The sequence below is a fragment of the Syngnathus typhle genome, linkage group LG2 (genome assembly GCF_033458585.1).
Source record: "Syngnathus typhle isolate RoL2023-S1 ecotype Sweden linkage group LG2, RoL_Styp_1.0, whole genome shotgun sequence".
Lineage (NCBI taxonomy): Eukaryota > Metazoa > Chordata > Actinopteri > Syngnathiformes > Syngnathidae > Syngnathus > Syngnathus typhle.
Window position 1 is genome coordinate 17,195,545 of NC_083739.1, and position 15,567 is coordinate 17,211,111.

At 40.9% G+C, this 15,567-nt stretch overlaps 1 protein-coding gene across 3 annotated transcripts; it reads left to right on the forward strand.

Moving 5' to 3' along the window:
- The first annotated feature begins 1,310 nt into the window (after window positions 1–1,310).
- vwa1 (von Willebrand factor A domain containing 1) lies at window positions 1,311–15,363 on the forward strand. Of its 3 annotated transcripts, none has more exons than XM_061271059.1 (8): window positions 1,377–1,516; window positions 5,982–6,114; window positions 6,889–7,005; window positions 10,497–11,054; window positions 12,279–12,608; window positions 12,696–12,971; window positions 13,740–14,009; window positions 14,353–15,363. In XM_061271059.1, the coding sequence occupies exons 3-8, from the start codon at window positions 6,921–6,923 to the stop codon at window positions 14,379–14,381; spliced, it is 1,548 nt and encodes a 515-aa protein (XP_061127043.1). In that variant the 5' UTR covers window positions 1,377–1,516; window positions 5,982–6,114; window positions 6,889–6,920; the 3' UTR covers window positions 14,382–15,363. The 3 variants fall into 3 exon arrangements, with proteins under 3 accessions (XP_061127023.1, XP_061127043.1, XP_061127033.1); XM_061271049.1 differs by having other exon boundaries at window positions 1,402–1,547; XM_061271039.1 differs by lacking the exon at window positions 5,982–6,114 and having other exon boundaries at window positions 1,311–1,516.
- Window positions 15,364–15,567: the final 204 nt, after the last annotated feature.

Sequence of the window (15,567 nt, forward strand, 5' to 3'; positions counted from 1 at the left end):
CAATTTAGCCGAGTTGCGTGCAAATATTGTCTTCATTGATAAAATCAATGAAAAAAATATTTGCAGGTATTCTGTATGATAAAACGGAGTTGAGACTATATATTTAAATGATGCTGTGTGGACACACTTTAATTTCTCTCGGGGTTTGTATACAGATAAACACTTTAATTTCCCTCGTGGTTTGTACACAGATATTCAGGGTGGGAAAAACGAACAATTTTCTTTTCATCTTCATCCGAACCGCTTCATAGCGAGTCAAATTCTGACAAAACAACTAGTATCACTGTTGACCGTAATTTCGATTTTTTTATGTGTCTTGGCATGTGAAGAAATTGACAATAAAGCAGACTTTGACTTTGACCAACAGGGGGCAGTTTCAACCTGCAGATCTTGATGTCCTCAAAGTCCGAAGTCAATGTCGTGTACCTAGTAAATACAGAACAGTACAGTACTGCACTGCCTACCCTGGGCCTTGCTTCCCATCTTTTCGACAGTTTAATGGGGATAAGATCTGAATCTTGTCTATAAACAAAAAAGAGTGAAGGTGGCAGGCAGTAAAGGTCATGTGGAACAACTATGTATTGAGAGCACTTTGTCAAAATAATATCTTTACCTTGTCGCTGAAGAATTCCCAGAAACACATGTGCGGTTTGTGTATCTCAGAAAGGCATCCTGTTTATGTTTCAACTGAACAATCTGAAACAGATCAAAACTTGAGCAGTTGTAGAGCTCCTCATCAGGGATTGCAAATGATACACAGTAGCTTCGGAATCTTTGTCTTGTGATGATTTAGGACTCATTCAACTAAGCAATGATGATAAGCAGACACAAAATGACAAACTGGACCCTCGGACTTGAACCTCTAAAAGAATATAAAAGACATGGAATGTTTAGTTCTTAAAATGATTTAAAAGTCACAGTTAACATTAGCATGGATTTTGTCTTTACAAAGAGAAGCATTACAAGCATTTTCTTAGCAAAGATGCTTTGACACAGGCTCCCTCTGTCAGTCGCCCTGTCAGCCATCGATCTGCACTCCAACCAAAAACGTCTTCTTCCACCACTGAATAATCTCTGCTGGTGTGTGTGCTCAGCCTCGAAATGGATTACTCATTGGTGAACAAACAGCTAGACATGCTTGGCTCAAACCAGACAAGTTCAAACAAATCCCATCTTTTCCTATACCACTAGCAGACAATGACAAGCCTTTTCTCCCGTCACCTTGTCAATCGGCAGAAGTTGAAACCACTTCAACCTTGAGGGCGTGTGTGTATGTGTGTGTACATAAAGCAAAACAGGAAGTTGTGAAGCAAATGACAGGGGCGAGCTAAAAGACTTGCACATGTCTGGAGTGAAAGGCAAGGAAGACTTGATTGGCGGACAATGGGCGGATGACAGGCCCAATGGAAAGCTTGTCATCTTTGTGACAGTTTCAAGGGCATCGGGATGTTCGTCACACCTGGCGAGGCCTTCGGGTGCAAGTTTGAGTTTCAGCCTCACCGTAGACCCTCCTCTGGTATGTCAGTCAACAGTCGAGATTTGACCAGGTGGGGAGATTGTGGCTTTTGTTGCCTTTTGTGTCCGTTTAGGTTAGTGTCGGGAAAGGCGTGGCTTGTCCATACAGTACCTTTAGTTGGTTAAAAAGCTCCGCCTTTGACTCAACCTGCCCAGACAAATTCCTCCGCAAATGTGCATGTAATTACCAAGTGTACATTTCTAAAAAGAAAAATCAGACTCACATACCACAAAAGTGACCTCAACTACCTTTTGTGTGCATGTGTCGGTCGATGAGGGCTTTGATTCCGCAATGCTACATGTGAGGGCTTGTGCGGGGGTTTTGTATGGAGTGTCACTTTGGGTGGAAAGCAGCTGGGGTGCAGTAGAGGGAGTGTGCAGGATGTGAAGCAGCAGTAAGGGCGGCATGAATCACAATATTAAGAATGAATGCACAATGCAGCTGTTATCCTCTGTGGCCTGAATTGCCCCAGAGCATCAGGAACAATCTCTTTTAAAAAGATCGTAAGAATAACATCTTTTTTTCTATGCCACCTGTAGAAACAAGTTGCAACGTGCTTTAGTGGCCACAAAATCAATGATCCGAAAATTAATTTGTACTGAAACATATTGAATGATGTTTAGGTTTTTTTTAAACTCTGTTGAATTAAAAAATGGTTTTTGCCAGTTGCCCATCCCTGATCTTCACCCATGCATGGCCTAACAGAGCAAAGAGGGTTTCTTTGAGTCCTTGTTTACCATTCAGCACGGTACCAGACTGTGATGACTGAGTGTAAAACTTGTCAGTTAAATCCTACCAAGTGAAGTCAGTTTGTGGCGCTTCCCACAGGCAGCAGGCTGAAGTAGATGAGTCATCGCCGTTGACCTTTCTTCTGTGGTTTCAGTATTTTGTGGGTTGCTTGTTCTTATGGGTCAAAGTCCTTTGTGTCATTGAGAACAAGGGAGGGCTCAGGGCACATGGAGGATTTGAATGGGATTTTATTTGCTTTTATATTGTTGAGCTGTAGTTAGTCTGGCAGAATTCACATGGATGTATCAGTTACTCTGCTGAGGGCTCTTGAAAACAACAAGTCAAGTGTTTCCATGAGACTTTAGGCTCATTAGTGGTCCAGTTTCTCTCAAGTAGCTAGCGTACATGTAACTTTCTATCTCATAGATATGGTCAAACACTGCCCCTGCCTTGAATCTGTGCCTCTTTTCATGGTTCATCCTTTTGTTTGGTCTTCTTGCTAAGCCAATAATACGCAGACATTCATCCGTACATATTCTTCTGGACAAGGGACCCCATTGTCTGAGCTGATTTCTCAAGAGGAGTCAAAGCTGCTCCAAAGAGAACCTGCATTGACCAAACTTGGCAGAACCAAAGGGTGTGTGTGATATTTCACTGTGGAAACCCGTGGGTGTTGGCCTCGTTACTGTTGTTCATTACGAAACAGATGTTTAGCCAAAGGGAACCAGTAGTACTGAGGTTGGAACTTGGATGGAAACTTGAATTATGCACTTTCACCTACCCTGACAAAATGCAACCCAGCTTCTTCGTGGCTTGTGTTTAACATAACTTGTCATATTTGTTTGGGTTAGTCCAAGATTAAGCATTTGGGTTCTTGTAGGCTAAGAGTTGAGAATTTGAGGTAGAGTTGAAGCTTCCGAATGAAGGACCAGCAGATTACATGGCTGTTAACGGTTGCTTTTGTGGTTGTCACGTTGCGATCATATGAATGAGCTACTGCTTCTGCTTTATAGTGGCACCCCGTGTAAGTAATGGATGAACCCGTTCTGACACGCAATATCTTCCTGCCATCTAAATTGGGATTTCCTCTGCGATACACTCACTGCCATGTTTGGAAGAGTAAACAATGTTCCAAACGTTGAAGGTGAAATGCCTTATGACAGATGGAGCTCCACAGAAAAATACCCACTGTGGACATACACAGGATGCTCTTTAACGAGGGCAGGAAAGTAGCAATGACGCAGATCGGGTGGTACCACCCTATCAGGAAGGTAGAAAGCACTTGTCTGCTTTTCTGGTCCTCTTCAAATCCCAAAGAGGGGGAAGTACCAACAAATTCCTTGTCTCTATTTCAGGGCTTTTATTCCTGATCTGGTAAATTATTCTGTGGTGTTTCCCCACCTTTCGGTCCAAAGAGCACAAACACATCCTGCAGATGGCGTGTCACCTTACAGGATATTTTTTTATTCCTCCAGAGATCCAGTACCCTCCAAAAGTATTGGAAGGACAAGGTCAGTTCCTGTGTTTCAAATGATGACTATCAGACAAAAGTTCACAAATCCAGCTTTTATCTAACAGTATTTAGATGTGTTAAACAGAGCATCGTTTGTTTGAGGTCACCCGTGCACCCAGAAACAAACATGAAGTAAAAGAGGTTGTAATAAAGGCCAGTAGAAGTCTTTCAAATGAAGAATGCAACAGTTGGTGAAGTCAACGTGTTGCAATATTGAAGCAGTTATTAGAAGTCATGGCACCAAATGTTGGTCTCATGTTCATCTTTCAATCCGAAACCAAAATCAAAGGAATTGACTGTGTCCAATACTTCTGGAGGAGACTGCATATTGTCATCACTTTTCATAATCATCACCCTTGGATCTATTTTCTCCTCAAGCATTCGTCTTGGTGTTTTGGCCGAGTTTGCTGAGGGACAGACTGCATTCTTTCTCTGACTCAGGCGGTACAAAACCTCAAATACCAAAGACTGGCAAAAAGGAAGAAAAATACTGGCAACTGTGGACCATGTGGAATCCATTCAAATCTGATGGTGCCAATCATACAGTGCGTTTCCAAAACAGTGTTTAGAGAGACTTTTAAAAAGTCATAATGGCTGCTTGCACAGTTCCAAGCTACGAGTTAAGTGGTGGCTCATTGAGTGTTTCAGCCCCCTCCCTCCCCCGAAGGATATGCTGCTGAAATTCCATGATATCACACCCTCAATGAGATGAGCAAAATGTCATAGAGTTTTCCGTTGCTGTCATTTCGCACTTTTTGCCTCTTCCTCCTACCCCTCCCACCGGGGGTACGGCCCGGCCCGAGACTGAGCTGAAGTTTTCTTTCTTCCCAAAAATATGTCCATTTGGAGCAAAGATGTTATGCGAAAATTCACGCAAATTGCAGAACACCACGTGCAGATTGAGATGCTTGGACGTGCTGACACAAGAGCGTGTGGTTGGAAAGTGCTGGAAATGTCTGTGATGTAGTTTCAAACACGAGTTGGTCAGCTGTGTGTAATGTATTGCGATGTCACGACGTGATTGAAGACGCAACGGGCTTGTGTGTACATGTGCAGAGGGGGAGGAGGTGATATCCTAATACGTTTCCAAGAGAAAATGTTCTGTGGATATCAAACCGATTGACTGTCAAAACACTGGAGAAGGATTCCCATTTGTGGTAATAAGGCAGCCATTGTGTACAGTACAGCAAATGCACGTGACAACATGTTCAGTTCACCAGGAGAAGAATAAATGTAGCTTACTGGTGTGTTTTAGCGTTCTATTTGAATGCAATTGTCGTAATATTACATAATAAATCAGCAGACTTAGATGATCACACTTGTCAGGATTGGAGGTTTCCAATTCTTGCCCTACTGTAATGCTAGTCTAGTGTTTAGTTACCAAGAAGGTGTGTGTACCAAAACAGGGTGTGTTCATTGTGAATGTCTTTACTGGAACAAAAGTGAATCCAAAGTGTCACAGTGGAATCCAAACCTTTGTTCAATCCCACTTAAATTCCAGCATCCTTCTCAGTCCATTTATCCCACTGGGCCTCCTACTGCCTTTGTTTCCACTTGGCTTCTGTCACACAACACACACACACACACACTGTTTTCGAGTATTTGTGGTGCCTTCTCCCTGTGCCAGAAGTTCCCTAATCTCTTAGACGCCAAATATTCTGTGGGGCATTTTTGTTTCTTGTTTCTGTTTCCGTCCAGATAAATAAATGAATAAATAAATAAATAGTATTGAACGTTCCATGCATCTAGTTAGTCTGGAATTACTTTTCCCCAATTGGTTTAATATTTGAACCATATTGCATGTGGGTTCTGTTTATGCTACCATGGCGCATATTGCAATTGTACCACTTGAGGGCAAAGATTTGGAATTGTGTCACTTGAACCATGCAGTCCAAGCGGGGCCACTGTGAAAAAATAGACACCTTTTTAGGGATTAATTGGGGAGCAGCATTTATTAGCCTGGAGTCTCACTATGGCAAATTCAAAACCCAGACATATGCCGATGCAGGATCATCAACATTTCTTTGGGATGAGACCCAAGAGGACAATCGGTTCGTTTATACTAAGTAACGTCATATAGCTCAAAGGCTATTGAAAGAAAATTTCAAGTCCATTGAGGATAATCCAAAATCAGCTCCCTGCGGTGTTTATGACCTCATATCTATTACCGTCAAAGTGGGAAGAAGATGTGCTGAAGTTAAAATGTATTTTTGTCCCTGCCAGTGGGGGGGAACATTTCTGTCCCATGTCCAAGATGTTGATGCCTGTCTGAATGGTGAACACGAGCCATATTTGCTATTCCTGGTTGGAGAAACTTGACAGGACAGGGGAGGAGTGAAGAGAGAAGACAAGTGAGGTAAGTTAGTCAAGTTGAATGGAAGGCGCCCGAGGGCTCTTCTGTGGGGTTTGTTTCATAATAAAGTCTTAAAAGGGACATACAGTAGACAATTTTGGGTCTCTGGTGTATCTGCTCAATCTGCAAGTGATGAAGGAGACAACCAAGTAAAGCTGTATGTAGCTAAAAAGGAGATCTCATTTGCTGTCATGTACAGTATGTCAATTAAAGTGCAAAGATCAGGCAATCAAAAAACTAATTAAATAGAGAAGAAGGACTGATGCGTGCTTTTTTGTTGTTGTTTTATGGTAGAGTTAATCCCCAAATTGTCTTTACAATAATATTATAATTTAATCATAAAATAGGACGGTGCTTCAATTTGTGTTTAGGTCCGCAGAGAGGGGGGGGGGGGGGGGGTATCTTGCTGTCCTGATGGCTCACCACTAAAAAAGGGAAATCGTTTGTTCTGAAATTCTCCCATTACCGGAAACGCTGCACCTCATTACAGTGACTTGACAATGTATATGGGGTTCATTTGCATGGCCGAGGAGCGTCAGGATACTCTGAGGAAGAACTTGGCGTCTCACTTCAGTTTGAGTTTGCGGGGCGTCCACCCACCTTGCTGATTAAAAAAATTAAAGAAAAATATTATACGGGAAAGAAAGAAAGACTCAATTATGATCTGCATGGAATTTTCTTCCTCAAAGTTGGAGTTCATCGCATCTGTCTGATTTGGTGGATTTACATTCATCTTGAAACGCCGCAACAATACATTTCATGTTTACATTGCATTAGGTGGGTGGACCAGTACCTTTGTCGCTGCAGTCATGGAGAGGCACTTGCCGCTGACATGCGTGCTCATCTGTTTGCTCCTGAGAACTTTGAACGCACAGGGTAGTGCACCTGTGGGAGGTGAGTCAAATTTAAATTTAATTTACAACATGGGGTTATTCCCTGGGGAAAGTTCAAGTTCAAGACAGAAAGATAAGACGCTCATAAAAATACTCCAGCACAATAACGCACAGCATGAACAAAGCAGCAGGCAAAAGATAAGCATCAGATGGCCGTTTTGATTTCACATGAAATACTTGAACCTCACATATATATATATATATTTTTTAATTTGTATTATTCTTTAGTTAAAATAAAAACGGTACGTATGGATAAACGTGTGGATGTACTATGGGAACGGTATGTGTCTATATTTATGTATGTATATTTGCATTAATGTATGTATGTACAGTATGGGTGTGAATATATGTACAATATTTGTATAAATAGTTATAAATAAATCTCAGTATTTTATGTTATTGTTATAGTTAAGTACAAAATGAAATTGCAGGAAACTTGTTGGCAAGTAAATATTTTGTCAACTTTCCTTTCTTAATTATATATTATTCTTTGTGCGGTACATAATAGGACTGTAACAATTTTAATTGGAGGATTAATTTAATTAGAGGTTTTGGACAATTATCAGTTTAAAAGTGGATCTAAATATTTATTCAATTACCAAAACTAGTTGTCCATTGATTTAATAAAGGATTATTTTTTAATTAATCATTGGTCCCACTGTCCTTTCAATGTCCCCCTTCCGCAAAACCCACAATTTCAATAATCAGCATTAGAAGCTTCATAACGATCCTGATCAACAGGGAGACATTGAAAACATGGGAGGAGAGCAGCCCTTCAGGACCCGAGGTGGAGGGGCCTGCTCTAAAGCATCATAATGTTATTCTGACACAAATAGACTGTTTTTTTTTTTTAAACAAACACTTCAAGCATCCAGGAGGCTAAACTATGTGGTATAACTGCTGAGTCTGTCATTGAGAGTTAATATAGTAGTTGTGAGTGAGATGCCGCCACTGTGCTATGTCCACAAATAGGGGATGATCGTGTTAAATCCCCACAGATTTGTGGGGAAAAAAAAGAAGCTGTACACCTGTTAATATGTGCAAGTCACCACCAACCTAAACATATACATCGACATAAAGACAAATTTGCTCGTGAATATTGCAATATTATTGTGTAAAACCTTATTGTGTGGAACACAAATTGGAATGTATCAGATGGTTTTCTGTAGTTCCTTAAAGCCATCTGCACTTTACATCTACTTAAAATCCATCCCCATGTGTTCTGCAGGTTGCAAATCCGTTGAGTAGATTTCTCATCACAACTTTGAAACAGACAAAGTATTGAGACACATCCTAACCAGCCAATTAATCAATTAGGCTTTTACTTTCACTGTGCAAATTCAGTTCAGTTGTATTTTACTTTTTAGTCTAATTTTGCTATATTTAGGTGTCATTACTGTGACTTACAATAATATATTAATGAACACTGAGACCAATTGTGTAATTGGTACTTGGAGGGCACAGTATTATTATTATTTTTTTAGGTTGTATGTGATGTAAGGTTTGGGAACGGCTGGACTAGACCTCTCTCTTGAATTTTTAATACTTCAAGATGTTTCAGGCTATTTATTTTCCACAGTCTACATAGGCATGCTTGGATGAGTTTGGTGTGGACCAAACTGACAGCCTATAACCTTTAAAGTCATCAAACACTTTTAGAAGGAACTAGAACAAAGAGACGGCAGGCCCTCTCTAATTGACTCCATACTGTACTCCGTTTCTCACTTCCTCTAGGTTAACCCCCGAGCATGACGGCTCTGTACGTCCAACCATTATACTGTATCTACAGATGTTTAAGATGACTGCATAGTGCCTGCACAAAGGTGCAGATGGTGGGGAGGGGACGGCAGTTGTTGTGATATGGTGAACCCTCGACACACTCCAAAGTCCAAACAGTGAGACTTATTGTCAAAAATTCTTCATGCATGTGTGTTCAAATTGTGTATGGCTCCACACTTGACTGCATTCAAATATAATTAGGAATTGAATCATTCTTAAGCAATGTTCTGGCTGCTTTCTGAGCACAGATCTGATATCTGACACATAATTAGTTTCCTGCCACTAATGGTCTGAAAAGATGACACTCCATAATCCCTTTTTATATTCTCCCCTATTGCTGTCACTTTATGTACGGCGTGCATGACTATCCATACATTCCTTCCCGTCTCTCGCATGGAACTACCCGCAGACCGCCCCTCTTCTTTATTTACTGCCTTCTCTGTTTCCTTGCCCAACCTCCTTTCTTCACTCACCCGACACCCTCAAGATAAATAATCCTAATTTGGTACCCACCTCCCGCATGTGCTCTAATTTAGTTTTTTACTCTTAAAAGTCAACATTTCACGACATTGCCTTACTGGACTGGAGTAAAATTACAACCAGGTAATCATTTAGTTTTTTTTTTTTAATATATATTGATTTTAATGTGATTGGAGAATCTCTGTGTAAATGATATGAATTCCAAGCAGAGAAGTTGCCATATGGTGGTCGTCCACCTGGATATTGCTCAAACTTAACAATTTGATGTTATAGCTTTATTATTATTAAATGTAATATGTTCTGCATACTGTTACTTTTTTCCGGGGGTTAAATGTTGCAGAATCCAGCTCATTCAGGAAACAATTGTGTGCAATTAACTAGTGGTTAATCGTGCCATGAAGCAGCTACAGTAGTAAAACGGAGTGCAACCGTGGTTGCGACCTGCATAGCTGCTGTTGATTATGTCTAAATAAAAAACACTGTGAGGCCTTCAGGTATGTTAAGCATTATTTCGGTCACTACAGTAGTCCATTCGAAGCAGGCGTTCAGAACATTCAGGATGATTCTCCCCATGTCATTTAAAAGGCTATTTGGAAAATTTGATTTAAGACGATCATTTCCCCAGATAATTTAATTAAATATCCATCTGTGAACCAAACAGCCTTTTGAATAATCCATTTTATTTCATTGAATTTCTTCATCTGCTTTTATTTCTGCTAATGTAGACAAACAAAAGAAACATGCTCAGCCAAAAGATCTCCTCCCTTCCTTTTGGGTCTGCAACTCACTGCCCTGAAATACTGAGAGGGGACATTTACTGCTTGGGAGCTTTTTATAAACACTCCTCCTCTGATGCTATCACATTGACGGTTTCACTTCGAGGTTCCTGTTTGTTGTGCTTTTGTCTTATCGTCACTGATATGGCAGGCTTTCACGCTTTAAGCTCATTTTTCTTGGTGGGGGAGGTGCGATGATGGGTGCTGGTTTCGAGAGCGTAGTGTGTATATTTTGCGGAATGAAAGGCAATCCCTGGAGAACTTAGAAACGTTTGAGTGTAACTGTACGTTAACAACACAATGAAAAAAAGTAATTGTTCTTACGGTCTTTGTACATATTGGGTCAAAATCAACCAAATACATTTAAAAAATAAATACATCACTTCCATCTGCTACAAATGCGACTAAACAATGTGTGAGTTTTGACTTTTTGTCTCCTTTGTATTCTTCTGCATAGTTCTTAACTGCTGCGAGGGGGACGTCCTTTTCCTGTTGGATTCCTCTGGTAGCGTTTCATCCTATGAGCACTCCGGAATGCTCAACTTCCTATCTGAGCTCCTCCTGCCGTTTTCCCTGGGGGAGGATCAGGTGAGGATTGGACTTCTACAGGTGGGCACCCAACCACGCCTTGAGTTCGGATTTGATAGCTTCCACACTCAAAGTGGCCTGCAAAGGGCGTTGAACGCCACCAAACCCCTCAGGGGGGACACCAACACCGTAGAGGCACTGAAGATGGCAAAGAATCGAGTGCTGAGACCAGGACCTGGAGACGGGGCTCGCCCGGGGCTCCCTAGGGTGCTGGTGTGGCTGACGGATGGGGTAAAACCGGGTGACGTGATTGGCCCAATGGCTGAGCTGAGGGAGGAGGGGGTGGCCGTGCTGGTGGTCTCCACCGGGCATGGTAACTATCAAGTATTGAGGCAAGTTGTGTCGCTACCTGCTGAGAACCACCTGTACTTCGTGGACATTGATGACATGAGCATCATCTTAGAGGATCTGCGGGATGCCATCATCGGTAAGGTATTCACTTTACAGGATATATGAGGTCATATCGAGTGTTATTAATTTTGTTTTAGTAAAGGTGACAGTGTGGCTGTCTGTGGCAATTAAACAAACTTGCTCTGTGTTATAAACCGCCACCAACAAAGTATCTTTTGAAGCATTATGCTGAGTCATCAACAGGCCTCACTAGTGCAAGGTCATCGCTCTTGGATGGACATCAACATTTTCCTCCACACCGCAATGGCCACTTGGCGCTGCCATACTCATAAGTTGAATTTCGAGTTGCTACTTCACCCAAGTTCCATGCGTGCTTCTGAAGACATGGACACTGGAGGGCAATCCGGAGTATGGCTCAGCGCATGTGTAATGAGATAGCGTGATCTATTCAGGGATTAATGAGTATTTACGTACATCCCATGCTACTGTGACAGACATGACACATACAGATGTATATATTCTTTATTATATATATATAGACTGAAGAACCTGTCCCGTTCTGTGCTGCCAGATTAGGTAGCTGCCATGACCCCCCCACAGGGACGCAACAATTTTACATTCATAATGCAACTCATTGCCACGTCGCATGAACAAATACAGAATATGTGCACAACAAAGGCCAACGGATAATCTTGTAAATCCAGATAGCGACACCTTTGCGTCATTAATTTGCTACAGGGCCTGACTGCTCTAGCTATATTGAGGTCTTATTGCAAGGGTTATGAATGTACTAAGAACGCCAAGCTGGTCTGCACTTTTGTTTCTGTGTCAAGCAGAGACATTATTAGCACTGTGTCCTGCTTCGTCGTCTTTCCTGAATGTGAACAGGCACTCTCTATGCTGTGCAGTGGTCCAAATTAGTGATGGATTTAGCTGCCAATTTTGCTCTCTAAATTTTGGGGTACAAATAAGTGATGATGATTTCTGCCGAGCAACAACATTTTCAGTTCGACAAGTGAAAAAATGTCCGCCGCTGAAATAGATAAAAATGGGTAGATTTTGCTGCTTAATTTATATTCCACAAATGCAATATTAATCTGAATATCGCGGTATAGACTAATGAGTCGGATCGAATGTATTAACATGCTTATATATTGTAAAGAAAATGTTTTGACCTACATTACAAGTACATTGATGTTGAGAAAATATTTTAGACTGTACTAGTTTTAGTATGTGGGTTATTACTGATTTAATTTAATAAACAAGCACCACTTTTATTTTTCCAATGTGCCTTCCACAGAGATAATCCGTGCCGAGCGTATCAACGTCCGGGATGTGTCCTCCAATGCAGCCACGCTCCAGTGGCGACCTGTTCTATCCGGGTTGGCAGGCTACTACGAGATCCGCTTTGGTCCACTTCCATCAGGCGGGACAGGAAGTGGCGGAAGCGGTCATGGGACCAGTCCCAGCACTGGCGGTAGTCAGTACCAGAGAGTGGTCCAATCATCAGAATCCAACACTATCAGGCTAGCAGGCCTGAAGCCTGACACCACCTATAGTGCCACTTTGACACCAGAGTCCAATCAACAAACCTTTAACACGCTGTCGGTCAGCTTCACGACACAATCAGGTCGGATTTGAAACCCTTTGGGGCATTTGCCTCTTGCTGCAAAAATGATCTTGCTTAGATTTCCTTCTATTTTCACTGTCTCACCAGAGGTACAGAGTCCAACTGTGGTCACGGTCTCAGAATCGGGGCCGACTAGCGTTCGAGTGAGCTGGGGTCCTCTCCAGCCGGAGACCGTCTCAAGTTACTACATAGAATACTCTGCCCTGCCCACTGGAAAGCTGCATACTGTCACACTAGACAAACGGCAAAACTCCACGCTCCTGAAGAACCTCCAACCAGATAGCACCTACTTGGTCACCGTTAGCGCCCGACATTCATCAGGCAAGGAGAAGGCAATGTCGATCAAAGTCTGCACGCAAGAAGGTGAGTGACAGTGACTGAAAAACTTGGTGAATATAGTATTAGTTTCTTAAATTACATAGCAATAGTGTGGTATTTTATCATTTTATTTCTAGATTATATATTTTATATACATCACACTTAAAATGAAAAGAAGATTGTATACAAATAAAATAAAACACCAATATCCAGCGACCAAATAAATACCAGACTATCTGCTGGTATAGACACTTTTTAAGGAATGCAGTAAAGTGCAATGAATTCAAATAAAGTGCTTCAGGTAACATTCAAGTATGCCTAATCATTTGTTCAGGAGAAATGCAAATAACATAATGAAGGTTAAATTTTAACAGCATAAGCTTGTTCTAAAAGCCTGATTGTGACATCTCAGTCCGAACATTTTGCACTGTGCAAAGAGGTGCGTGTCGCTAATAGACAAAGAAAAATATGGTCATGTGTATGAAAACTGTTTAGTAACTTGTTAGATGCCATGGTGGTTGTGTGTGCTGAGCTGTAAATTGAATGAAGTGCACTTCCTTTTCATGGGCGTGGTGTATAATAATTACGTTCATTCCACCCAGTAATTTAGGAAAACAGCCACCTTGCACAATAGACATAAGCAGAATAACTCAAAATACTCCTCCAAGTCAAGAACGTGTAAATACGCACTAGTATGTCAAGTTATGGTGGAACACAAGTCTTTTTGAGGGGAAGCATTTATTTGTTTAAGGGAATAACTCAGCCGAAAATTGGAACGTAGGCCACTCATTTAGGATGTGATGTGTTTTGCAGCGACTCCAGCCCTGGATGACCTGCAGCTGACCACAGTGGACAGCCACTCGGTGCAGGTGGATTGGAAAGGCAGCTTTGATGGTTTGACGGGCTACTGGCTCACCTGGGAAGGACGACAAAGAGTTGCACAGCGTTCTTCTTTCTACTTGCCACCCAACTCAATGTCCACGCGACTCACCAACCTCCCTCCTTCTGCAAGGGTGTGCGTGTCACCCATTTATAAGACAGCACGGGGTGAGGGACTGTGTTGCACGGCAAAATTGGCCTCAGGTGAGAAGCATGCTTTATACGTTTGTTGGTCTCAATCCACCCACATTCTGAATGGTACCTTTATTAAAAATATGTTTTTTTATTTCACCTCAAGATGCTGTTTTTGGCATTTGGCCTATGTTTTACTAATACATTTGGAGGATTTTACTGAATAGCTCAAAACAACTTTATTAAATTGTTAGGACGACTTTGCAGTATGTTCAAACGACTGCCGACTTATTTAAATGATTTTGCTGTAGGTTCGAATAACGTAGCCCTGTCAAAAATGTTTAGTCCACATTGGCAATTTCCTACTTCTCCATTTTAATATTTTTGCTCATTGTGCTTTCTCCTAACCTTCTAGATGCGTCAACGTACGGCTACCGATCATAGCACTGCCTAACAGCGAGTGCACCTAACCAAACATGGAGGCTCACGGCAAGAAGAACAATGTTGACATTGCATTCATCATTCTTATCCATGCTTCTCCTCGCTTCATCCAGGAATGATGTGTAGCTTGTCATACTGAGTACTCGTGTGGAAAACATAGACACTAAAAGTGGTCTGGTACAATGTGGAGCAAGCCATTTGCCAAAATTTGAAACACCCAACAAATATTTTTATATTTCTATTAGCTTGCCCAGTTAAAATATTTAAACGCATAATTCATATTGTTAAAGTGTTCATGCTGCCCCACTAAGCTAAAATAAACATATCTCAATTCAATCATACATAGTTATTTAATCACTTTTATCGATCTTCTTAATGTGAAATTTTGTAAATTGCTGTTCTATTAAGGAGTATTTTTAAAACAAAAACATTTTGACTAAATAAATGCATCACAGATATTTTTCTAAGGCCAGGCTGGGAATAGTGTGATAGATTTAGGTTGTTTGGGACAATGTTTTGCACAACCTCATGCCCTAAACATTTGTTTTGATTCATTTTATTTGACATACACCACAAGAGAAAAGTTAACATTTGGTCTATTTGTTTAACGAGTGAAAACAGAAAACATTTTTGTATGATAACATACTGTTCTGTAACAACCCTTGAGTTTAAGAGTCGTGTTCCTGACCCAATATATATTTATACTACAAATGTCTGAAAGAATATACAAATTCTGTCATTCTTATTTATTCACTCCAGACACCTGGGATTATAGTAATTATGAAGAGTTTATACACTATGAAGACGTTATTTTTTTTCCAAGGCTGTTACTGGTTTAATATTTGCTGCCATCTACTGTCGGCAAGTACCGCAGGTTCATTTCAATATTAAAGTAATGTACTGTTGGCAACACAGGTCCCTTTGTAATTACGTGAATTTGTGGATTAATCCAAATAAATGGGATCTAGTTGAATATTAAATGAAATGGACAGTAGTCACATCATTATTTGATCCTTCAACCATAGACCACAAATACAATCAGAATATTATGCCCCACGATTTCAAAAGTGACACACCTAATTGTAAAGATAAATGATTATTTTATTAGGAAACCAAAGTGGAATTTATACATATGCACCTTTTGAATACATTATTTTATATATCTTTTGGTCTAAAACGAACTTACAAA

What these genes read in the sequence shown, in the direction of transcription:
- vwa1 (XM_061271039.1), top strand. Translation starts at nt 1,447, where the DNA reads ATGTTCGTCACACCTGGCGAGGCCTTCGGGTGCAAGTTTGAGTTTCAG. An exon ending in CAAAGTCTGCACGCAAGAAG is followed by an intron (nt 12,972 to 13,739) that starts GTGAGTGACAGT and finishes TGTGTTTTGCAG; the next exon opens with CGACTCCAGCCCTGGATGAC. An exon ending in CACGGCAAAATTGGCCTCAG is followed by an intron (nt 14,010 to 14,352) that starts GTGAGAAGCATG and finishes CTAACCTTCTAG; the next exon opens with ATGCGTCAACGTACGGCTAC.